Genomic DNA, 26519 nt, shown 5'->3' with positions numbered 1-26519 from the left:
TCAGTCTGACACCATTTCTCACACCACAATCATACACAATTGATCCCTTGAAGGGAAAGCAGTAGTTGCTGCTGCAGCATCTTTTTTTTTTTCCTTTTTCTTTTTTAACACCATTTATGAGGACTTAGCATATGCTTGGCATTTTATATGCAGTTGCTTACTTAAACTTGCTATTAGCCTTGTAAGGCTAAATATTGCCCCTATTTTACAGATCAGGAAATAGAGGTTCAGAAATATTGAGTACTTTTACCAAGTTCACATGGCTTATAAATATCAGGAAACAGAAGTTCAGAAAAATTGAATACCAAGTTCATGTAGCTGGTAAATATCAAAACTAGCATTTAAATCAAGGTTCAAATGCTGTCTCTTTCCACTATGCTAAACTGCTTATAGAACTCAATAGATGGAGGACATCTATATAATGTAAGACACCTCTATAGGACTAGTTTCACAGGCCACCACCATCAACTCTATCCACCTGCACCCCTAAAAAACACTAAGGGGAAATGACATGTACACAAAAGCATATAGGCTTACCTGAGGAACAAGAAGTGATTCTATGTGGATTATGTGACGAATTATAGGATTCCTGAGGGGGAGTGCCTAGATTTATGGCTAGAAAAGCAAACATAGACCAAATCACAAACAGCTTCATAATTTTAAGAAATAGTCCATAAGAAACTCCCAATTGAAGGGTTTTAGAGCAGAGAATGAGTAGGTCATCTACTGCTCAGATTAGTACTTTACAGAAAAGATGGTATTTGAAGCGGATCTTGAAGTATATTGAAGAGTATGAGGATAAGTAACACAAAAGACAGGAGAAGAAATAGCATGAGCAAAGGTATGGCAGAAACATCACACCAACCAAGTCTGGGGAACAGATACAGGATGAAGGAGACAAAAGCAAGACAGAAGGAAAGATAAAGTTTTCAATTATGAGCATCTTCAACTTGAAGGTCTAGTAAGACATTCAGATGGAGGTGTCCAAAGACAAAGAAGTGGAACTGTAGCAAATGAGGAGAGGCAGACTTGTCAGTCAACTGCCTGCTGATGATGACTGAAGCCATGATGGTCAAATGAGATCACTGACAGAAAACATAAATCAAGAAAAGAGATGGGATCAAAAAACAGAACATCAGGGGATACAGACATTACAAAACTAGAGGAGGAAGAGGAATTATGATGACCGAAAGAACAAAGTGGCAGGAGAACCACAAAGATATGAAAATTGAGTGAGGAAACAGTTAAGGAAGTTTGATCAACAGTGCCATGCTACAGAGATTAAAAAGGAGTTAAGAACAGACCACTGGTTTTCCAATTTAGGGGTTACTAGTTACCTTCAAGAGAGTCAAGAAGTTTGGGTAAAAATCAGATTGCAATGGCATTAGAAACCAAACAAATTTTCTGGGGCGCCTGGGTGGCTCAGTCGGTTAAGCGGCCAACTTCGGCACAGGTCATGATCTCGCGGTCCATGAGTTCGAGCCCCGCGTCGGGCTCTGTGCTGATGGCTCAGAGCCTGGAGCCTGCTTCCGATTCTGTGTCTCCCTCTCTCTCTGACCCTCCCCCGTTCATGCTCTGTCTCTCTCTGTCTCAAAAATAAATAAACGTTAAAAAAAAATTTTTTTTAAAAATTATATTACTTAATTTTAATAAGTTGTCTGTTGGCTTATTCCTTCTCTAAAATATAATGGCACTATTCTTTAGTTTAGTCATGCTCAATGGTAAAAGCATACTAAATGATGGCATTTACATCTTTTTAAAAAAATACAAAATGAGATCATGTATGAAAAGCTCACAGCTAACATCATACTCAACAGTGAAAAACAGTTTTTCCTCTAAGATCAGAACAAGGCAAGGATGCCCACTCTCACCACTTCTATTCAACACAATACTGGAAGTCTTAGCCAGAGCAATTAAACAAAAAAAGGAAAAAAGAAATATAAAGCATCCAAATTAGAACCGAAAAAGTAAAATTATCTGCCAATAACGTGCTCTTTCTTTTATGTAGAAAACTCTAAAGATTCCACAAAGAAAACCTTTTAGAACTAATAAATTTGGCAAAGTTGCAGAACACTCAGAAATCAGTTGGCAAAGTTGCAGGATACTCAAAAATCAGTTGTGTTTCAATACACTAACAATAAACAATCTAAAAAAGAAAATTTTAAAGTCCCATTTAGTAGAGCATCAAAAAGAATTAAATACTTAGGAATAAACTTAACCAAGAAGGCAAAAGACTTATACATTGCAAACTACAAAATGTTACTGAAAAAAATTAAAAATGATATAAATAAATGGAAAGACCTCCAGTGTTGATGGGCTGGAAGACTTAATATTGTTAAAACGTCCATACTACCCAAAGCAATGTACAGATTCCGTTCAATCCCCATCAAAATCTCTGTGGCATTTTTTTTTTTTTTTTTTTTTTTTGCAGGAACAGAAAACATCATCCTGAAATTCATATGGAATCTCAAAGGACCATGAATAGCCAAAATAATCTTAAGAAGAACAAAACTGGATGGAGCGCCTGGGTGGCGCAGTCGGTTAAGCGTCCGACTTCAGCCAGGTCACGATCTCGCGGTCTGTGAGTTCGAGCCCCGCGTCAGGCTCTGGGCTGATGGCTCGGAGCCTGGAGCCTGTTTCCGATTCTGTGTCTCCCTCTCTCTCTGCCCCTCCCCCGTTCATGCTCTGTCTCTCTCTGTCCCAAAAATAAATTAAAAAAAAAAAAAAAAAAAAAAAAAAAAAAGAAAGAAGAACAAAACTGGAGGCTTTATACTTCCTAATTTCAAAACATATTACAAAGCTACAGTAATCGAAACAGTATGTATGGTACTTAGCATAAAGAGAGATATATAGACCAACAAAACAGAGAGCCCAGAAATAAACCCTTATATATGTGGTCAAATGATCTTTAACAAGGATGCCAAGACTACACATTGAGGAAAAGATAGTCTCTTCAACAAATGGTGCTAGGAAAACTGAATATCCATACGCAGAAGAAAATGGACCCTTACCTTACACCATATATAAAAATTAATGCAAAAGGGAGTAAAAATCTAAATGTAAGACCTAAAACTATAAAACTAGAAGAAAACTAGGGGAAGAGCTTCATGACATTGGAATACACAATGTTCTCTTAGATAGGACATTAAAAGCCACAGGCAACAAAGCAAAAATAGAGAATCAACTACATCAAACTTAAAAACTTCTGCATACAATGACAACAATCAACAGAGTTGTACGATGGTGAACCAGTCCTTGCTACCCCAGAAGTTACACTCTAAGAGGCATATCAGGTATCAAAAAATAGAGCAACAAAACAACCATCTATATGATGAAAATGTGCTAAATGCTACAATGGGAGAACACATTACAGAGCAGCAGGTTAGCTCTGGGAAGGGCAGGGTGCAACCTGGAGAACCCTCCCTGAGGAAGTGACGATCAAGCTGAGACCTAAAAGATGAACAGGAGTTAGATGCATGTTCTGGGTAGAGGAAGCCTTACAGCAGAGGAGGCAACATGTCTGAAGGCTCTGTGGCAGGAACGGTCTTGGTAATATGAGGAACAGAGAGAAGGCCAACATAACTGCAGAGAAGGGGACAATAAGGGGAGAGGAAGAAAAGGAGGGCAGAGAGGTTGGCAGAGGCCAAATCAAACATGGCCCTGTACACCATGATAAGGATGTTGCACTTTACCTAAAAACAACAGCAAACTATTGAAGGGTATAGGTTCAATATCAAGTGCTTGCTAAATTAAAATAGATCTATAAATTGAGAGCATCACAAGGTCTGTTCTACCTACAAAAGATTTAGGAATCTATGATTCCATACTCTACCCCATCTAAGATTGCAAACTGTGCTCCAAAATCCCAGTTTATATCATACATAATAAATTGCCTCACACCTTTTGGAAAACTAATAATGGCTGCCAATGGTTTCAGGGTGTCCAAATGGAAGATAATATCTTAGAAAGAAATATGTAGAGTTGTTCTTATTTTCTTTTTTTTTTTTTTTAATTTTTTTAACGTTTATTTATTTTTGAGACAGAGAGAGACAGAGCATGAACAGGGGAGGGTCAGAGAGAGGGAGACACAGAATCTGAAACAGGCTTCAGGCTCTGAGCTGTCAGCACAGAGCCCGATGCGGGGCTCGAACTCACGGACCGCGAGATCATGACCTGTGCCGAAGTTGGCCGCTTAACCGACTGAGCCACCCAGGCACCCCTTTATTTTCAACATATATATTTCTTTTCACTAAAATCCATACAAGATAGCAATACTATTTATAGATCTTAATTCTGACTCAAAGTTCTGAAAGTATTTACAAAACTAAAATCACGTGTTCTCTAAACTAGAATTTTCATCCAAACCAGCTAAAGACTAAAGTTCCTATGGCACAGAGTCAGTTCTCAGAAGACAGGGAAATTGGCCAATTTGATGCTTTAGACATTGGTTGGAGAATATGTTTTCTCAGAAAGCATTCATACTCTTCAATCAATAATTCTACTTCAAATAATCTACCCCAAAAAGGGAATCAGAGTCAGATAAAGATTTACGTAGGATAGCACTATTATTTATAAAAGTGGAAAAAAAAATAAAAATAAAATATAAGCCCACCAAAAAGGGAATCGTTATAAAGTCATGGTACAAAACGATTATACAGTCACTTAGTAGCTGGGTAACCTTAGACAAGCAACTTAACCCAAAGCCCAGTCCTTCTTTAAAATGGTATTAATGATGGTACTTAACCCATGGAGTTAATATAAAGAATTAATTAGAACATTTGTTTAAAATATTTAGCATAGTTTCTGATACATAGTAAACTCTAAATAAATGTTACCACTTTATCTTTATATTCATGTTTTCAAAAAATTTAATGGCATGGAAAAGGCAATATTTATGTCTTCAATATGATCCAAATTTGAAAAACAATATATACAAAGACAGCTAAAAAAAACAGACTTAAAGCAAACAGATCAAAATGATAGTGACTGCCTTTAGATGGTAAGGTTATGGATGATATATGTTTTCTTAATAAATTCCTCTTTTTTCTTAATTTCTAACAATAACCTGTGTTTCCTTTACAATTAAAGAAACTGCTTTTATTATAATATTTCACGTTAATCATCAGGAAGATTCAAATCAAAACACAGTAAGATACCATACTTCATACTTACTAGGATGGCTAAAATCAAAATGATAGGAAATAACAAGCACTGTGAGGATATGAAGAAATTGGAACCCTCATACATTGCTGGTAGGAAAGTAAAATGTGCGTCTGCTTTGGAAAACAGTTTTATAGTTCCCCAAAACGTTAAACATAGAGTTGCCGGAGGGCCTGGCTGGCTCAGTTGGTGGAGCATGCAACTCTTGATCTCAGGGTTATGAGTTCAAGCCCCACAAGGGGCATCAAGCTTACTTAAAATAAATAAATAAAATAAACATAGAGTTGCCATATGACCCAAGAATTCCATTCCTAGGTAGTATACTCATGGGTTAAATACCATCATCATCCAATTTAAAGAGAATTGAAAATGTATATCCACACAAAAACCTGAACATGAACACTCCCAGCAAATTTACAATAACCAAAAAGTGGAAACAACACAAAGATCCATAACCGAATAAATGTGCAAACAAAAGGTAGTATAATTATAATGAAATATTCAGCCATCAAAAGGAATGAAATGCCATCACATGCTACAATGTAGATGAATTTGAAGACATTATGCTAAATGAAAGAAGGCAGACACTAAAGGCCTTATATTATAGGAGTCCAGAATAGGCAAATCCATAGAGACAGAAAGTAGATTAGTGGTTTCCTAAGAGTGTGGGGAAGGAGAGAGTGAGTGCTAATGGGTACGGTTTTCTTGAAGGAAGGTGGGGGAAATATTGTAAAATTGGCTGTGATGATGGCTGCACAAAAAATGTGACTATACCAAGAACCACTGAATTGCACACTTTAAATACTTAAATTGCATGGCATGCGAATACTCAATAAGACTGGTTATTTGAAAAAAAAAATTATTTAAATTATATCACTCTTAGACTTGTATTGCTGGCCACAGTACTCAAGGGCATAAAGTCATCCATAGTTTTTATCATTTAACCTCTTTATTCACTCAGAAGTTTTTAGTGCTGTATAACTTCACTAATATGATGAAAATGTAGAGTCCAACTTGGCCATTGTGCCAAAATAATCCTATAAACTTTCAAGCAACAATGAAAGAAGAAATAACATGGCTAAAGGACAGTTAAGAAGAATTGCCCAAAAACATAGTCTTGGGTTTTTAAGAGCAATATGACTTCCTATTAAATGATAGTTGTTAGGCACACATTTGAAGACATTTTGATTGCTGAAGGTATATTCATTCAAGTAACAGAAAACTGAAACCTCATTTTATGGAAGAACTGTAACTGACATGAACAGCAAGCATCTGATGTCAGCCTAGGAAAACAATGCAGAGGCTACTAACCTCTAGAGAAGGGACATTGTATTGAACTGAAAGGTTTCTTTTTTTCTTTTATATGTACATATGTTTCCCAAAAGCCAAAGGCCAAAAAAGAAAAGGATTATGGTAGAAAAGCAGCAGATTCCCCAATAAGGACTTGGTATCTTCCCAAAGGATTACTGGTTTAAATCATAATAGCCCAGATCAACCTTTAATATGCGGAATCAGGGAAAAGAATTGACAATGATTGAACCCAAAAGCCTAACAGGCTATTAAATCTCATGCAAGAATTAGGTTGCCACATAAATATGCTAAAGCAGACTAGCTTTTGATGTAGTCTATTGGGGATCAGTAGTAAAAAGGTAACAATATACTGCTTTCTTCAATTATTCACTGTCAGATAATCCAGGTATAATGTCTCTTTGCAAAAAGAAAGAGGAGAAAGTTCACAAAAACACTCTTCCTAGATGTTTATAGAATTCCATTCTTTATTAAAGAAGGAATTTAACAAACAAGCAAAAAAATTAAAAAGCCAACACTCAGGGAAGGCAAAATATCTGATATGAGAACATAAGCATATTAATCATTCGATGTCTCAGAAAAGCTGAAAATCAATTCTATCAATGTGAAGAACAGGAAGGATAATCTCTGAAGAAGTAAATACAGAAATCAAATGGAAAAATTACTTTTTAGAAAGTGAATTTCAACATAATTTATCTCTTGGTCCCAACCCCTTCAGAATAATTCTAGGCAAAGGCAGAAAACCTCTAAAACAACCTGGGGGAAAACTGAGAAGAATGAACACTAAAGAACACCAGATACTAATCAATCACAAGAAAAGAATCATCTTAAAAACACTTAAGGGGGCGCCTGGCTGCCTCAGTCGGTAGAACATGCAACTCTTGATCTCAGAGATGTGAGTTCAAGTCCCATGTTGGGTGTAGAGATTACTTAAAAATAAAATAAAATTGGGGTGCCTGGGTGGCTCAGTTAAGAGAAATTAAATGGCTCAGGTCTAAAATCTATCTAACCCCTGGGGCTCCTGGGTGGCTCAGTCAGTTAAGCATCTGACTCTTGATCGCTGTCAGGTCATGATCTCACAGTTCATGTGTTCGAGCCCCCCACTGGGATCTGCGAGAATGGTGCGGAGCCTGCTGGGGATTCTGTCTCTCCATCTCTCTGTTCCTCCCCCACTTTTGCTAAGACTCTCTTTCTCTCAAAATAAATAAATAAACTTTAAAAAAAATCTATCTAACCCTTATCAGTTAGGCAACATTATGCTCTGTTTCCTCCTGAGCTAATTGGAAAGAAGTCCAATTATGCATTGCAGGATTAACATGAGGATCAAATGAGATAGTATACATGTGTGTGTCATACACATATGTATATGACACAGACATATATATCACATCTTGCAAATGTTTGATCATTACTTTATATCTTCTTTGCATAACTGATGACCATCTCTACGTTTTATGTTAACATTCTCCAGTTATTATTGGCATTTTTTCAACAAACTTTCAAAACAAGGCAATAATCTTTGCTCAATTTAAACCCACACCATGGAAACCCTGGCTGCTTTACTTGGACTGAAGGTCTGCCAAAATTCCACTCCAGGTGGCTAAGCAATAATAAACAAGAACTTACTGTTTCATCACATCCTCACTCATTTTGTGAATAAGTTTTTCTCCAAATTTAGTGGCTAATTTTGAACTTTTAAAATACTGCTATATTTTCTCCCCCAGTTAAAAAACTTTAAAAAACCTAAATATGGGTGCCTGGGTGGCTCAGTTGGTTAAGCATCTGACTCTTAATTTCAGCTCAGGTCATGATCTCACGGTCCTGAGATCAAGATTAGGATTCTCACTCTCCCTCCCCATCTGCCCCTCCCCTGCTCCTGCTAGCTCAAAAATAAGTCAATAAAATACCTAAATACCAAAACAAAAAACATTTTAAAACTTAAAATTCAAGATATTTAAAGAAAGTTACACCAACGAGAAAAAAATGCAGTATTAAGAGTACAGCATTTCAAGATATGAAACCATGTTTCTCTATCCATTCACCCACCCCACACAAATTCTAGCGCTGAAAAGGCAATTTTCAGATTTCTGAGAATGTCCCAATGTTCTATTTATTTTTATTTTATTTTTTCATTTTAGAGAGCACGCACAAGCAGAGATCATGACCTGAGCCGAAATCAAGAGTTGGACACTCAACTGACTTAGCCACCCAGGCACCACTGTTCTATATTTTAATAACGGACATAATTTTTAAGATTAAACACATGCACACAGCAGGTCATCAAACATTTGCAGAATTTAAGACATATTTACTGGGGCACCTGGGTGGCTCAGTCAGCTGAGCATCCAACTTGATTGAGTTCAGGTCATGATCTCCATCTTGCAGTTTGTGAATTTGAGCCCCACATCAGGCTTGCTGCTGTCAGCCTGTCAGCACAAAGCCTGCTTCTGATTCTCTGTCCTCCTCTCTCCCCCTCTCCTGCTTGCACTCTCTCAAAAATAAATAAACATTTTTTTAAAAGACATATTTACTTATAATACAACTACAGACCATAAATGAGCCACCTGATCAATGAATAGAACAGCAGCCAGGAAAAAACTCCAGAAAATAGTACAGCATCATACTATGAAGTTTTAATCAGTTTCTGTACAATTTGATTAAAAGATTTTTTATTGAGATATAATTCACATACCATAAAATTTGTACTTTAAGGTATGCAATTTGGTAGTTTTTAATATATTCACAAAGGTTTGCAACCATCATCACTACCTAACTCTGGAACATTTTCATCATCCCAAAAAGAAACCCCAAGCCCATTAATAGTTACTCTCCATTCCCACCTCCCATCAGCATCTGTCAACCACTAATCTACATTGTATCTCCATGTGTTTGCCTGTTTTGGACACATGATATAAATGGAATCACATAATTTGTAGCTTTTGTGAGTTTGATTAAATCTTATATTTCATTATGATGTGGTTTCTCTTTTTTCCTAATTACTAGGCATGATCAAAGCAATGTTACCATCTTTTCAGGAGAAATACTTTAAAAACGTAACACAAATACACATAAAACAAACACACAAAGAGCAGAAAATTGTATTGTGAGGCTGATATGGAATAACAGATACAGGTACAATGAACACTACATAAATGAACACACTGTAATCTTGACAACCTTTGCTATAAAATTTCTGAAAAACATGTAATTTTAAAAAGAATCCTCACCAACATTTTAGCATTTTCCAAACTACTAGTTTAACTTATTACCATAAATTTTAATTACTGCACTTTACTATTATGAAAAAACACTAAACTATAAAAAATGTATACAGCAATAACAATCCAAAGAAGTCACAGAAACAAATATGCAAATAGTTGTGATATTTAGGTGATGGGAAAATACAGTTTTTAAATGTTTTTAAGTTTGTTGTTTGTTTAAGTAATCTCTATACCCAATGTGGGGCTCTAACCCCTGACCCCAAGATCAAGAGTCACATACTCCTCTCAGTCAGCCAGGCACCCCTAAACATACTTTATTTTTAGTTTAAACGTATTATCACTGTCACTTTTTGAAAGACATTTTTAAGGGCACCTGGGTGGCTCAGTCAGCTAAGCATTCGACTTTGGGTCAGGTCATGATTTAACAGTTCATGAGATCGAGCCTCATGTCAGGCTCTGTGCTAACAGCTCAGAGCCTGGAGCCTGCTTCAGATTCTGTGTCTCTCTCTGCCCCTCCTCCACTCATGCTGTCTCTCACTCTCGCTCTCTCTCTGTCTCAAAAATAAATAAACATTTAAAAACGGGCATTTTTAAAATACATCCAAAACTTTTCAGGCTTGATGTTATAAATAGGCAAAAGCAGGAATTTCTCAACTGTTCATGTGAATATATGACTACTTCCATATCTAAACTAAATATATACAATATGGAAAAAGATGACACTAATATACTGTTCAATTATAAAAAATAATTTGAAGAACTATATGTATAGCATCTTAGCCATATGGAAACAAAACACTATCACTTATATAGGTGTGTTTGCATGTATATATTTAAAAGATATTCACCAAACTGTTAACAGTGGTTACTCCTGGAGAATGAGTCTAAAAAGAGTAAAGGGACATTCACTTTTTATTTCACATATTTTTGTATTAACTGCCTATTTAATAATAAGAATATGCTACCTTTCATAATTTTTTAATCACTAATATTTTAATTACTTGAAGGTGCCAACAGTTTATTTTCTTCTAAAAAGAAATCAAAGTACATTAATTCACCACCTTATGCCAATTTTCTTTTTTGAGAGAGAGAGTAAAGAGGGGCAGAGGGAGAGAGAGAGAGTGAGAATCTTAAGCAGGCTCCATGCCCACTCAGCACAAGTCCGACATGGGTCTCGATCTCACAATCAGGTCTCGATCTCATGATTGGGTCTAAATCTCACAACTGTGGCATCATAACCCGAGCCAATATCAAGAGTCAGACATTTAATTGACTGAGCCACCCAGGCACCCCTTTTTGTGTCAGTTTTTAATTACCCAAACCAAGGGAAAAATTGAACATGGCAGCAAATGCCAATAGGTTATATTTGGCTTCCAAATATATAATAGGTTTTTGTAGATCTTCACTCATAATATACCCCACAAGAAGCACCTGAGTGGCACCCTGAAAATCTATGATGAAAACTTGGCTGTACAATAGCTATTTAGTAAAGATAATTAACATCACCTTTAGTATTCACAGTTTACCCTAACATACCCATTCTTTAACAATCATTGCCAATACATGTGGAACCAGAAGTTAACAGCACTCTGAGAGAAGACAGTTACACAGACTAATAGAAAATACAGGTAGCTCTTAATTTCAAAAAAATGAACCAAGCTGGAAAACATCAAACCAAGTTTTAGAAGAGAGGGGAAGAAGAAGAAATAGGAAGCAATATCTCACATTCTTTCTTTCCTTTCTGATTTATCTCATGATGGCTCAAACCTGAACTCTTCAGTGAACTCACCAAAAAGGGGTTCTAGGACCCACTTGAAATGTGCAAATCAAACAGGAAGAATCAAACAGGAAGACATTAGAAGCATACCTTTTCCAAAATGAACTTGTTTAAATACGGCATGTAGCCCTGATTGGAGACGGGCCCCTCATCATCATCCCTGAAGTGCTCTTCAAGGGCAACAGGGTCATGTGGAACCTTCAGCACCGTGCACAGGTTATGAGAAAGGACCTATGGCAGAAAGAAAGTTGTTTAAAGGCATCCACTTCCCAGCACATGGCAGCTTCACTGAACACAATGGCTCAGTGTGTGTTGGTCCTGACCTAGGGAGAGAAAAATGGAGAATAAGCCAGCAAGTATCGGGTGAGTACTTCTTGGCTGCCAGCTCCTCACTTGTCTGTTACCTCATTCCCTCCCCAGTGTTGGTTCACTGCAAACAAGTCTCTGTTACATACCGACAATGAGCCGGCTCCAAGCAAGATCTGTGACTATACATGGGAATAAAAGGCACAGCATAGGGAATACAGTCAATGATATTGTAATAGCACTGTATGGCGACAGATGGTGGCTACACTTGTGGTGAGCATAGCTTAACATACAAAGAAGCTGAATCACTATTTTGTACACCTGAAACTAATGTACATCGTGTTTCAACTCTAGTCAAATTAAAACAAAAATTTTTATCTGTGACTATAATATTCCTTATAGTTTTTTATTAATTGGCCCACATTAGAAAGAAAAAGGAGGTTAAGAGCAAGAGGATGTTTTCAAAATTAAACTTCTCCCCAAGTAGAGCAGTGTCAGAACCGTAAGAGAAAGAACGTGGTGCTGGGCAGCTGCAGCACAGGGTTCTGGACAAAGTAACTGACCTGAGCCACTCACATTTCTCTGGGCTTCAGTGTTCTCACTTGTTCAACACAAAGGGCCAAGTTAATACACAAATGTACCAAATATTAATTAGCAATCTCTAAGTGTCCAAATGTCTCTAAAATTCTACGATACTAGGCTGTTTTCAGCATAAATATAAAAGAACATGAATATAAAAAGCGAAAAGAAATCAAGGGCCTGGTTTAGAAAGAAGAGAAAAATCAATTGCAAAATATCTCAGAAGTCACCAAAATGGTTGAAATCTTTTGCAGAAAATTTGCATTCCATATATAAAGCATTACTGGTCTTGGCATAACCTAAGTGCATACTTTAACAATCAGGTAGTTGAATTAGCAGTTTGGGCTATCTCAGTACTAACCTCATTTCATATTAAATGAAAATTTCAAAATAAAACTTAAATCCCTCCCATTTCATTTGTGCACTCTAAACAAATCAAAATACATAGCTAAGGCTATACTTCCTTCAACAGAGAATCTTATCAGATGTTAAATCAGATGTTAAAATATTCCATATTTTCTCAGCTCTACGCATTTAATCACTTGAAGAACCACATTCATCTCATTGAAGACTTTCAATGCCATTAAGCAAGTCACTTTTTTCTACATACACATATTTCAGTTAGGATTTTTTAAGATGAAAAAAATTTAACCTATAAAAAGAATATTTGCATATCTTCTCTCTATATTTGTTTTGTTTCTCAAAGCTTCATTTATGTGGAGATCCTTTTCTACATGCTCTGCTGGTTTTAAGGAAGTAAGTAAAGTAAAGGAAGTAAATTCACAAATGGTTATAAATGAAGTAATGAAGACTTTTATCAGCCCCTACAAAGCAGGCTGTGTTTCTCAAGCAAAACCTCTATTTGCCAATAGTAGAGCACATGAAAAGAACACGGTAGAGCTTTTGCTGAAGAATCTTGCACCACAGTCAGCAAAGACCCAAATAGATATTTCCTTTCACTATTTACCTAGTAAAACCTAGGGAGTAATTATCTCCTCCCAAAGAGGTTCTGTGAGGATCAACTTCAAGAATATAAAGTGTTTATACATTTTTTTAAAAACACTTTTCTTTATTTTTGAGCAACAGAGTGGGAGCAGGGGAAGGACAGGGAGAGAGACACACACACACACACAGATCCGAAGCAGGCTCCAGGCTCTAAGCGGTCAGCACACAGCCTGATGCAGGGCTCAAACCCACGAAGAGTGAGATCATGACCTGAGCCAAAGTTGAGGCTTAACCGACTGAGCCACCCAGGTGCCAAGAATCTAAAGTGTTTAAAAACTGTAATGTACTATAGAAGTAAGAGTTTAGAGAAATAAGCAATTTTCTCAGATAAGGCTCAAAGGTCATTCAAATTTGAAATCATGTAGGACTTTAATCAAAGTAAAAATTCCCAACCACTGGTTAAATTCTGGTGTGTTCATAAAACAATAACAATAAGGAAGCTCCCTGTGGATCCAAAAAGATATCCAAAATAAAGTGAAAAAAGCAATATGCTTAAGACTATGTATAGTGTGCCATCTTATATGTAAAAGAAAGAAAAAATGAGAAACTCTAAGAGGATATGTAAGAAACTAATAACAGTAGGGGGAAGACTAGCTTGATGGTACACCAGGGGTAGAAGACTTTTCACTGTACCTCTCTTTTTCTTAAGTTTGAAAAAAATTTTACCTATTCAAAAGTGTTCTATTTAAAAATTACACAGGTATTTTTAATAAGTGGCTGACCTAAGGTCATACAGCTAAATCTATCCTTGAAGTCTATATTTTTTCTTCTACATTAACCTACCTATTCTCTAGAGGTTAGGTATAAAAGGAAGACATATTCCACAGCAATGTACCATGATTAACAGATGAGTGAGAAGTAAGGGCAATAAATGAGTTCAGAAAGGAAAAACAATGTGTGCTAAGGTGACTTCACAGAGGACATGAAATGTAACCTAGGCCTTAAAACAAGGAGAGCTTTTTGGATAGGAAAGGGCAATTGGAGACTTTCAGATAGGGAAATAACTTGAGAAAAGTAGATGATTAATGTAAACGCTTCAGGGTACAAAAAGAAGACACCAATCTCTCCCACACCTCCCTTGCTCTACCTTTGGGTTTCACAGATCTTCCAATTAAAGTCCTGGCAGGGTCTTTGGATGCCATACTGTCATCTTTTTCATCTGACAGATGATGAGTACTGGCTCAAAGAGATAAAAATGTATTAATTTTTTTTTAAATAGGGTTATTTAGCAGAACTGAGACTAGAACTCAGGTTTTGTAATACCTGGTCCAACACTCTCTAGTAATAAGGAACATCATGGTTTTAGTTCTCTAAAATCAACAATGTTCTTTGTATGTGTGCTTGGTTCAAATCAGTGATCCCACTAAAGATTTAGATTTGAATTCTAGACTTCAGCCTTGGACAATTAAACAGTACTTTCGTGAAACAGAGGGATAGTGGAATTCAATGACAATTTTCTTAACCGCCTTTATCTTTATTTAAACAAATAGTGAGAGAGAGGGGGGTGGGAGGGAGGGGAGGGTGGGTGATGGGTATTGAGGAGGGCACCTTTTGGGATGAGCACTGGGTGTTGTATGGAAACCAATTTGACAATAAACTTCATATATTGAAAAAAAAAAAACAACAACAAATAGTGAGAGAGACAGGACTCAATAGTAACAAGGACCCTGGAGGAGACCTGAGCACCAGCCCTGCTCGTGCAGTGTGTTCCTGTTCAGTGGTTTGCCACTTGCTGTTTTATAATGGTTTAATGTTTTGCTGTTTATTCGCTCAGTCAGTATCCTTACTGCAGAATAAGGTGTTAATCTTGCTTCTAACAAAAAAAATTTTTAAGTCCAATCCTTAACTGTCAACCCAAACTCATTTTATGAATTTAGCAAAAAGAGCTATAATTTGATCAGAAATTCAGCTTTTTTCAATATGGCCTAGAATAGAGAAGTCTTCAAACAAAATAACAAACTGGATAATAGCTCAATGAAAAGGTTTTGTTACTAAAAGAGAAACAAACCATTGTGTGCTATCTTTAAACTTAAAAAAAAAATTTTATGAGCAATTTTTTAAAAGCCTAGACAGTATCTCAAGTTTTTTTTAAACAAAAAATAAAATGTATAAAGAAACTAGAATCTTGAAGGCCAGAGTATAAACTATTAACAAGAAGTAAACACTCCATAAGCTTGTCCAGTAGGTTATTATGCTATTCAGAGTAGACTCATATCATCCATCGGTTGGTTTTAGTCTTGCCCCTGAGAAAGTAGGTATTACTACTATTTCACAGATGAAGAGGCTGAGTCAGAAATTACGAGATGTGCCCAAATCACAGAGTTTTATGTGCAGTGAAACTGGGACTAGAACCTAAGTCTCCTGCTCTGATGCCCTTTTCTCATTTGCCACTTTCCTTCTCTTTCTGGAAACACAGAGAGCCCTATGACTGTGTAGCTGTGCATGCACGTTGTAGCTAATTTGCAGTGATGGACTGACTGCTGCTCCCCCAGCCCTACCTAGTCAGCTCTCCAGGACCCAACAAGATGGCTCCACTACTTTGTGGAGCCGAGTTAAATCCACTGGTGAAGAATATATGTCAGAACACTGAGACCATTCTCTCTCAAGGGGCCCCCATCTCCTAGTATCTACCTTTGGGGGAATGAGTTCCAAGAGGGAGTAGCCCCCTCTGCAGATGAGGAAGCTGGAAAGCAGATCAGAACAAAAGCAATCGGGAGGAAACAAGGCTGCAAGTTCTCAGTTTGTATAAGGACTGCCCCTGAATCACTCTAATCAGAGTGTTTGCAAGTTTCTCAAAAAAGTTGAATTTATCCAACTTCAAATGCCAGCTCCTCCAAAGGCCATTCTTTTAGCGCCCACATGATTGCTAAGCAACTTTGTTCTCATTCCCCTGATTTGAAGAATAAACTATTGTCACTACAATAAAAGATCCACGTCCATGCCAAAAACCCATCTCTCCCATTCTTTCAGAGCCATCTACTATTGCCTCTGCAGGGCCTTTGCTGACAAGAGATGACTAATTAACTGCATGAGCCCTGTTCGTTGGTCTGTTCCTGTTCAGTGGTTTGCCATTTACCCTTTTTATGTGCTTTGCTCCAACTATCATGAAAACGAAATCAAGGATGATGAACAACTAAATGGTGTTTTAACACACAAGTGCATAATGTTTACCCTCCTCCCTCCCAAAGATGTAGAGATTATAAAGGTTCTCTGAAATGTGCCCCACACACACACACAAGTCACAGTTTCCCTTTACAGGATATGCGTAATGGACAAACTTCAACACTGAAGAAAAGGGGGGTGGGGATCTCCATTCCAACAAGCTTATCTGAACTAACACAATCATAGAATTATAACTCATAGTAAGCAATCTTTTTTTAAAACATGAAAATTCCTGTCTGATTTATAAAATTTCATGCTAATGGCGAATTACCAGAAAACTCTTCCTAACAATGAACCAGAATGACCAATTTCCTACCGGTGTTATGCCCTGCCTTAAGAGCATTGTCTTAATAGAGGTCATGCCCCTTACCACATAGAGTCATTTTCCCTTTCCTGACAATATCCTTTCATCCTGCTTATCACTGTTTTAAGTCTTGCTTGCTTTCTCTTAAATTATCTTCATTGTATTCAGTCTCAGAAATCTCAAAGTCAATGTTGACTCAGTCCCTAAATGCAATCACCATCCTAGACACTTTTACCAAATTAATTTTAAAGTAAGGCTTCCATCACATTATCCTCTCATCTAAAATTCATCAAAAGCCTACAGAAGCAAGACCCAAATAAGTTCTCAGCCCTGTATTTAAGTCACTAGACAAGTCAGGCCCTCTTTATCTTTCTAGCTTTTTTTTCCTGCTGCTATGCACCAACTGTACAAATCCCACCAAACAAGTTTACTCACTGTATCCCACCCAAACTCTGTACCACCCCCCCTTCCCTCAAGGCCTTTGCTCCAACCACCCCTATGCCTCCATTTCTACCTAAAATAAATGCCATCCTTTTCAGAAGCCTCCACCACCCAAAATCAAGATAGGCTTTCCTCACTTTGCATCTCCCAATCACTTTGTAGCTCTTATCTTATACTACCACACATGATTTTGCTTTCCCATAAGATGGTAAATTTCTGAAAGAAAGGCCCATGTCTTACCTATCCTTGCATTCCCACAGCACCTAACATGCTATTCAAAAGGCAGAAGGCTTTTGGGGCTCCTGGGTGGCGCAGTCGGTTAAGCGTCCGACTTCAGCCAGGTCACGATCTCGCGGTCCGTGAGTTCGAGCCCCGCATCAGGCTCTGGGCTGATGGCTCGGAGCCTGGAGCCTGTTTCCGGTTCTGTGTCTCCCTCTCTCTCTGCCCCTCCCCCGTTCATGCTCTGTCTCTCTCTGTCCCAAAAATAAATAATAAATTAAAAAAAAAAAAAAAGGCAGAAGGCTTTCAATAAATTGAAATCAATTTCAATAAATGCTGAACAAATTCTTTCTAAAAATTCTTTCAACAGTAAAACCATATTATTTTAATAATGACAACAATCTTAGGGAATGTCCTACTCCTATCTCCTTATTTCACAGATAAGAACACTGGGGCCTGAGGCTTAGCCTAAGTCAAACACTGATTAGTAACAAAACAAGGATGAGAACCCCAGTCTATCCGCCTGTCCCACAATAACAGCATGCTAGAACATTCCCTTCTGTCTAGTTACTGGGTCATTCTCCGCAAACTCTAAGAAACCTTTACTGGCCCTCCTGTCCACTGAACTCCTATTCAGCATTTGAATGAATGACTTCATATGCTAGCAGTATCTCAAATACCTAACTGCAGCTCAGTGATGGAGGGAACCTTTCATAACACTTATATCCACATCCTTCACAGAGACTACTAGTAAGAGCATAACACTTATGAACAGACTATGGCAGCACATCTAACTCAAAACCACCTGTTGTGATGTTGTCCATAGACTATATGCCACTAAACTACCTACAGTAAATGCTACAGGATTGCATTCTAAATGAACCATCTTTAATAAGTTATTTCAGATACTTCATTAACTTATTCCTCTTCAGATATCAAACTGACAATATCAGTAAATTTGACCACATAAAAAGTGTTTTAATTTTCCTTTAAAAAGAGACACCATAGGGGTGCCTGGGTGGCTCAGTTGGTTAAGCAGCCAACTCTTGATATTAGTTCATGTCATGATCTCACCGTTCATGAGATCAAACCCTGCATCAGGTTCCGCCCTGCTTGGGATTCTCTCTGTCTCTCTCTGCCCCTCCTCTGCTCTCTCTCTCTCTCTCTCTCTCTCTCAAAATAAATAAAAATAAATAAACATTAAAAAAAGAGACACCATAAAGACACCATAAAAAGGCAGATAGCTCCAAAATTCAAATTACTCTTAGAAATTAAGTAAAAGATGAAAGCCTATTTAAAAATGGACATGGGGCGCCTGGGTGGCTCAGTTGGTTAAGCGTCCGACTTCAGCTCAGGTCATGATCTCGCGGTCCGTGAGTTCAAGCCCCCTGTCGGGCTCTGGGCTAATGGCTCAGAGCCTGGAGCCTGCTTTCGATTCTGTGTCTCCCTCTCTCTCTGCCCCTCCCCCGTTCATGCTCTGTCTGTCTCAAAAATAAATAAACATAAAAAAAAATTAAAAATGGACAATGGACATGTATGGAAAATTCACAAAAAAAACTAATGACTAATAAAAATAGGAAAAGATGCTTATCCTTACTAGTAATCAAAACAATGCAAATTAAAAGAGCTATTACTTATTGCCTGAGTAACAATACCTGGTATTTAAACAGATATATAAGGGAGTAAGGATTGCCACCACTCAACACTGGAGAAGAAATAGAGAAGGTTTTCTCCATCACTACTGACATTTTGGACCCGATAATTCTTTATTCAGGGAGCAGGGGGAGGTGTGTCCTATGCATTATGGGATGTTTAGCATCATCCCTGGCTGAGAGCATCCAAACATCTCAAATATCAATGAACAGGAAAGTGGTTAAATAAAACATGATTCATCAAAACAGTGAAATAGTTCACAGCCGTTATTAAGAATGGTTGTCTGTATCTATGTGCAGTGATAATGGAAAGATGACCCTGGGGTGCCCAGGGTGGCTCAGTCAGTTAAATGTCAGATTCTTGATTTTGGCTCAAGCCACGATCTCACATTTTGTGAGATTGAGCCCTGCCCCACATCAGGATTCATGCTGACAGCAGTCTGCTTGGGATTCCCTCTCCCTCTCTATGTGCCCCTTCCTCTCCCTCCCTCCCTCCCTCTCTCTCAATAAATAAACTTAGAAAGAAAGAAAGAAAGAAAGAAAGAAAGAAAGAAAGAAAGAAAGAAAGAAAGAAAAAAAGAAAGAAGGAAAGAAAGAAAGAAAGTAAGAAAGAAAGAAAGAAAAGAAAGGATGACCCTAACACTTGTTCAAGAAAAGAGATTACAAAAGCATATGAAATATAGTCCCATATATATGAAAGGATATATATGTATGTGTATATGCATGTGTGTATGCGTACAAAGCAAGGAAGGGGAGGAAAAAGGAGGGATACAGATGTTAGAAAGACATTCACTGAAAAGTTAATTGCATCTGCCTTTGGTCATGGAATTTTCAGTATTTTACCTTTACCTCTATACTTCAATATGTTGTCTGAATATTCTATGTATTATCTTTATAATCAGAAAAAGTGAAATTTGTAGGTTGTGGAAAATTTTTAAATGAAATATGTCTAGGGGTTACAGCTAGAGAATACCAATAAAATTACAAAATATGAAAAGAGAGATCATTATAGGACTATAGAGTTGATAAAATTAACTCCGTTCAGTCACCCAAAAGAACTATCCTTTGCTATGTCTCTTGAAGAAGCCACTTAATGGGCAACAAAGGCTCCCAATGTAGGATAGCTTCCTTAGATTTCAGCCTCCCACCTGACTACAACATAAACAAATGTCTTTAAGAAGATCAATCACTTGGGGTGCCTGGGTGGCTCAGTCAGTTAAGCATCCGACTTCGCCTCAGGTCATGATCTCACAGCTTGTGAGTTCAAGCCCCACACCAGGCTCTGTACTGACAGCTCGGAGCATGGAGCCTGCTTCAGATTCTGTGTTTCCCCCTCTCTCTGCCCCTCCCCTGCTCATGCTCTGTCTCTCTCTGTCTCAAAAATAAATAAAAACATTTAACAAAATTTAAAAAAAAAAGAAGATCAATCACTTAAAATGGGACACCTGGGTGGCTCAGTCAATTAAGTATCAGACTCTTCATTTCAGCTCAGGTCATGATCTCACAGTCATGGGATTGAGCCCCGCATTGGGCTCAGTCTACTTGGGACTCCCTCTCTCTCTCTGTCTCTCTCCCCCTCTCTCTGCCCCTCCCCTGCTTGTGCTTGCTCTCTCTCTCTCTCAACATAAATAAACTACAGAAGGAAAAAAAAATTGTTTTTGAAGATTTAACTCCAATAAGTGTCTGTCTCTGTCCCACCACTCTGTAAGTTCCATAAAGGGAAGGTCTATATTTTATCCATCTATGCAATATCAAAACCTAATAAAGTACCTGATGAGAGAGTACCTGATGTTCAACAAATGTTTGCTAAATGAGCCCCATTTAAGAATTTTCTTTTCTCTCTCTCTCTTTTTTTGTTTTTGTTTTGTTTTGTTTTTGGTGTTTGTTTTTGTTTTGTTTTGTTTTGTTTTTTTGGTTTAGTTTGCTTCTCCATCTTTACCTAGTTCTGGGTCTTTGAATTTATTTCACTATATTACAACTATATTCCACAAGAGAGAATTTTTGTTTTATTGTAATCTCTAATTCAGATCACTTTTAGAGTAAAAAACAATGCCCCCATTAGTTATTACCACCAGAACTAGCAGGCATAATTCATCTGACTGAGGTCTAGTAAAGCAATCCAGTTCCTCAAAATTTGAGTAGAGATTTTTGAGGAAATGACTCAATAAGAATAAGTGTTAAGAGAGAACTCTATAACAGAAGAGAGAAAAATTAGTACAATAGTTCAATATAGTACAATCTTCTCCAAAAGAAAATCTCAAGCCACAATGTACACCCAAGGTAATGTTAAAGATCACAAATCTGAGGTTTAACTTTGCTGTCCTCTCTCCTAACCACTCTGTCTTTATGGTCTCCATAATATGGCTTCCATCCCTATCAATCTCATGAAATTTCTTTTTCAAAAGGATTCTGTGGCAGACAGAGATGTACTACTCAGATCCGTCAAGAAAGGAACTGCTACCCAGCTACAAGGACTGTGGTTAGCTAAGAGCCTCCAGCTATTAGTATTTTCAGGGTCCCCCTCAGCCAATGGACTGAGCAAGATGGTGGCATCATTTGCTCCCAGTTTTGTCAAGTCCCTATCTCTGTTTGACAGTTTCTTTTCCCAATCTTGCTTCCTCTTTTTTTTTCCATTGGTGTTTCTCCCCAATAACCCTTTTGCACTCCCAACTCTGTCTCAGCATCTGCTTCCTGGAGAACCCAACATGGGACAGATACCTTCTGAACAAATCACTCTCCCAAGTCTCTGGCACTTGGCAATCTGGATCATCCCCCTTCTCTTAGACTTATTTTGGCTCTTCTCCTTCCTCCACAAAGGTGCCTACCTCCCTCACCCCTCATTCTCCCAATGTGGACATTTCCCAAAGCTCAATTTTCAGTCCTGCGTTCTTCTTTCTCCTTATTCCCTTCTTCAAAAGTGCTTTTATTTGGACAACGCTAAGTCATCTCTATTCTAATAATTCTCAGGTCTCCTTCCAGTTTTGCCCTATCAACTGAACTCTGATTTATATCTCTAACTAATACTAGATCTGCTTCACATCCAAAAAATCCAAAGGAGGACTCATCATCCTTCTCCCCAAAACAGGTTTCCCACCCTGATTCTGACTTCGGCACTACCATTCCTTTAACAACAAAATTATGGAATCTCCTCTTCTTGTACCTCTTTTACTTACAGTTTACCCTACTGCTAAATCTAATTCAGCACCCCCCAGTGCCAGCTCCTCTCTCCACTGAGTGAGGTGCTCTGTCAGCTTAGAGCTAACCAGAGCATGTAACGCTGGGGAAACAGGGGCTCCTTGCCCCCAGCAGCAGGTCCCATTCTCCCTTCTGAGACCCCAACAAAGAGCTGCTGCATAGCAAACACTCAACAGGATATGACTGTGGTAAACACATCAAACTAACATAGTTAAATTAGAAGGCTAACCTTCAAAGATCTCATCTGGTACTTCACATTTTACAAATGAGAAAACAAGCCCAGAAAGAAGTGACTTCCCATGGCCACACAAGTATCAGAGCGCAGACAGATTTCCTGACTCCCCAACTAGTGCTCTTTTTGAACTTTTTCCTGCATTTCCAAGGGATTACTTTCCAAATCTTTCATCACAGATACTCTTATGGACCAGTTTGACACATCCCTTAAGGTCAGTGACAAATGTCTCTCTTCCTCTAGAAGCATTCTCTGGCCTAACTCCTCCAATCCTCGCCGTAAGCAAGGTAGGTTCCCCTCTTCTATGCTTCCAGCACTTTTTTTTTTAGGTGAAAGTTTAAACAGAGTAGGAAAACTGGCACTTGTCATTACACAAAAATTATAGAATTGATCTTAAAAATCACTATCTTGCAGCCACCAATGAAATAATTGATTATATGCCGGTGTCATGAATAGATTCCACAAGCATTAGGGGAAATGTGTACTTTCTTTATCTCACTATATTTGAATTACCAGTTTACTGGTCTGTATCATTCATAAGACTAAAAGTTCTATAAAGGTAAGAAGCGTATCTGTTTTGATTCCTACCGCCACCATCCCAGTCTGGCATTCATCAACTTACTCATCAACTGTTACAGAGCTCCCAACTGGTTTCCCCATCTTCAGCCTCTCACCTCTAATTACCACACTCATATCATCAGAATAACCTCAAAACTCTATCACTTTTATATCTACCCAAAAGTTTTAGTAACTTCTCTGCTTTACAGGATCAGGTCTGAACTACTGATTCTAATATAGTCAGCCAACAAATGTATGTTAACCATCTATTCTGTCCAAGAACAAAAATATCTAAAATGTAGCCCAACATCCATATGGCAAGGCAGATAATGTTCCACCCTCCCAGAGCTGCTTATGCAATGAAGTAGAATACCTTCAATACTGTCCATCTAACCAGAACAACTTTTATCCTAACTAGTATCACTTCTTCTGGCTAGTACACCATGTTCACATACACCACTCTCCTGATCCAAATCAAATATAGTTGATTACCAAACAAAGCTAATTATTCCTGAAGAAGCAAAAGGTATAGAAGGCACAGAAGAATCCTAAGATGAAAAAATTCGTTTTTCCAAAATTGTAGCAATGTCTCCCTAATCACAAGATCTCATTATATATGAAATTCAACTATATGCAGATTTACTCCTAAATACGTTTCCACAATTAATTCTGAGAACTGAAGTTTCAAGTAGACACAGAGTTTAAATTAAAAAAAAAAAAAGGAACCTGAAGGTACAATGAGATGAAGGAAATAAAGCAGAAAGCAGAGCAGAAAAATAGATTTATGAAATGAATCCCTGGGGAAGGTAAAGGAAGCTGAGACAAAGGGCTACCTCAGACTTATGTTATAGGAAAGGAACCGGGATACACATAAGAGAGACTGTGTAGGCAAGTTGGAATATCTCGAGTCCCAATTGCTAATTATCCACTGAGGGGATACTATAATAAAAACCCTCCTGTTGAGAGGGAATGAGAACATAGCTACTCTGTAATGGCACAGAGTAAGTGAGAAAAGGTCATTCAAAGCCTCTTCTGTCTCTAGCTTCCAGGTACTATGTACCTCAAGATTATAGTGAGACCCCAAAGGAAATACAAAATGGTGATCAAGAAGGTTAAGAACTCTGAGTCATAAGATTAGAAATGCACACTGGCGCTTCAGATGGAGGGCCATACGCATACACACAGTGCCTCACAGTTTGTGTATTATCTTTAATAAAGTATAAGTTTACATGTTATTTCAAAAAAAAAAAACAAACCCAAATTTCCAAGTTATCCCACTGACAAGTTATTAGCAAATAAGAAATGAAGAAAGGAAATCACCCAGAATCCATTATTACCATTTTAAGATTTCTAAATATCTCTTACATGCTCTTTATTTGGAGAGCTGTCTTTACTGCTTTGTTTTGGTAAATATAAAAAATATTTACAAAGACTTTTATAGGCTCACTCCTGATTCCAATCCCCTAACCCCATTTTTTGTAATCAGATTTTTAGTTCCTCAACAGAAATAACTTCTACCACAATGATTAATAGAAACATAACACTAAAGATTAGGGAGAAAATATACATGCCAAGTTCACAAGAATTAACCATATTTTTACATTGTGTTTCACACAATAAAAGCCCTTTACTGCAACTTGCTTCCTTTATACAGTTGTCCTACTTAAGCACAGGAGATATTCCAAGACTCCCAGTTGATGCCTGACACCATGGATAATACTGAACCCTAGATACGTGTTTTTTCTGATACACACATACTGCTTCCAGATCACAGATGACTGCAGGTAACTGAAACCATAAAAATCGAAACTGCAGATAAGGGAGGACTACTGTATTTTCTTTTCTTTTTTTTTTTTTGTAATTTTTTTTTTAATGTTTATTTTTATTTTTGAGACAGAGAGAGACAGAGCATGAACGGGGGAGGGTCAGAGAGAGGGAGACACAGAATCGGAAACAGGCTCCAGGCTCCGAGCTGTCAGCACAGAGGCCGACGCGGGGCTCGAACTCACGGACCGCGAGATCATGACCTGAGCCGAAGTCGGCCGCCCAACCGACTGAGCCACCCAGGCACACCGACTACTGTATTTTCAACTGACACATTGGCCAGGCTCAATTACTTTTGTAACTAGTAAAGTTAAACATTTTTGAGGCTAAATGCCTACATTGGAACAGAACATGTGACACTATTCATAAGATACATAAACCAACCGGAAAGCAAAGAATGAAAGATATTTTGTTGAGGGGTGCCTGATTGCTCAGGCAGTTGAGTGTTCAATGTTGGCTCAAGTCATGACCTCATGGTTTGTGGGTTTGAGCCCCACATCGGGCTTGCTGCTGTCCGTGCAGGGCCTGCTTTGGATCCTCTGTCCCCCCTCTCTCTCTGCCCCTCCCCCACTTGCATGCTCATTTAAAAATAAACATTTTTTTAAAATTATTTTTAAAAAGATATTTAGTTGGGGCGCCTGGGTGGCTCAGTCAGTTGAGCAGCTGACTTCGGCTCAGGTCATGATCTCGTAGTTTGTGGATTCAAGCCCTGTGCTGACAGCTCAGAGCCTGGAGCCTGCTTCAGATTCTGTGTCTCCCTCTCTCTCTGCACCCCCCCCCCACTCATGCCCTGTCTCCCTTGCTCTCAAAAATAATAAACATAAAAAAATTTAAAAAATACATTTAGTTGAAAATCTATCATTGAGAAACGAATAAAGATTAAAACTACCCATGTTGTTGGGGCGCCTGGGTGGCTCAGTCAGTCAAGCATCCAACTTCAGCTCAGGTCATGATCTTACAGCTCATGAGTTCAAGCCCCACGTCCAGCTCTGTGCTGACAGCTCAGAGAGCCTGGAACCTGCTTCAGATTCTGTGTCTCCCTGTCTCTCTGACCCTCCCCCACTCACACTTGGTGTCTCTCTCTCTCAAAAATAAATAAACTTTAAAAAATTTTTTCTTCAAACTACCCATGTTATTTCCCCAAAATTTTTTTCCACTTAGATCCTCTTTTACTTCAAAAGGGCACAATTTAAAACAAAACACTCTGTTTCTAAAAACAGGATAAAAGTGCACAGCCAATAAGCTTATTTCAAGACATTTCCAGGAATGACATGTAATTCACACTGCAACCATAATTGCAAAGTAAAGTTATAATAAAGGTTGCAGAAAATATCACTACACTTTGCTATATTTAAAAGAACAACACTGGGGCGCCTGGGTGGCTCAGTTAGTTAAGCGTCCAACTTCAGCTCAGGTCATGATCTCACAGTTCGTAAGTTCAAGCTCCGCATCGGGCTCTGTGCTAACAGCTAGGAGGAGCCTGGAGCTTGCTTCAGAGATTCTGTGACTCTCTCTCTGCCCCTCCCGGCTCACGCTGTATCTCTGTCTCTCAAAAAATAAATAAACATTAAAAAAA

General features: G+C 38.1%; 1 protein-coding gene across 2 annotated transcripts in view; it reads right to left on the bottom strand.

The window, feature by feature from the left end:
- Nucleotides 1-26519, bottom strand: part of SWAP70 (switching B cell complex subunit SWAP70) — a 77410-nt gene that overhangs the window by 40150 nt on the left and 10741 nt on the right. For both annotated transcript variants that reach the window (XM_042957621.1, XM_042957622.1), the window contains exon 2: nt 11557-11697. In XM_042957621.1, the coding sequence (XP_042813555.1) occupies nt 11557-11697 (141 nt within the window). The remainder of the gene's footprint in view (nt 1-11556; nt 11698-26519) is intronic.

The sequence above is a fragment of the Panthera tigris genome, chromosome D1 (genome assembly GCF_018350195.1).
Source record: "Panthera tigris isolate Pti1 chromosome D1, P.tigris_Pti1_mat1.1, whole genome shotgun sequence".
NCBI lineage: Eukaryota > Metazoa > Chordata > Mammalia > Carnivora > Felidae > Panthera > Panthera tigris.
This window is presented reverse-complemented; position numbering and strand designations above follow the sequence as displayed.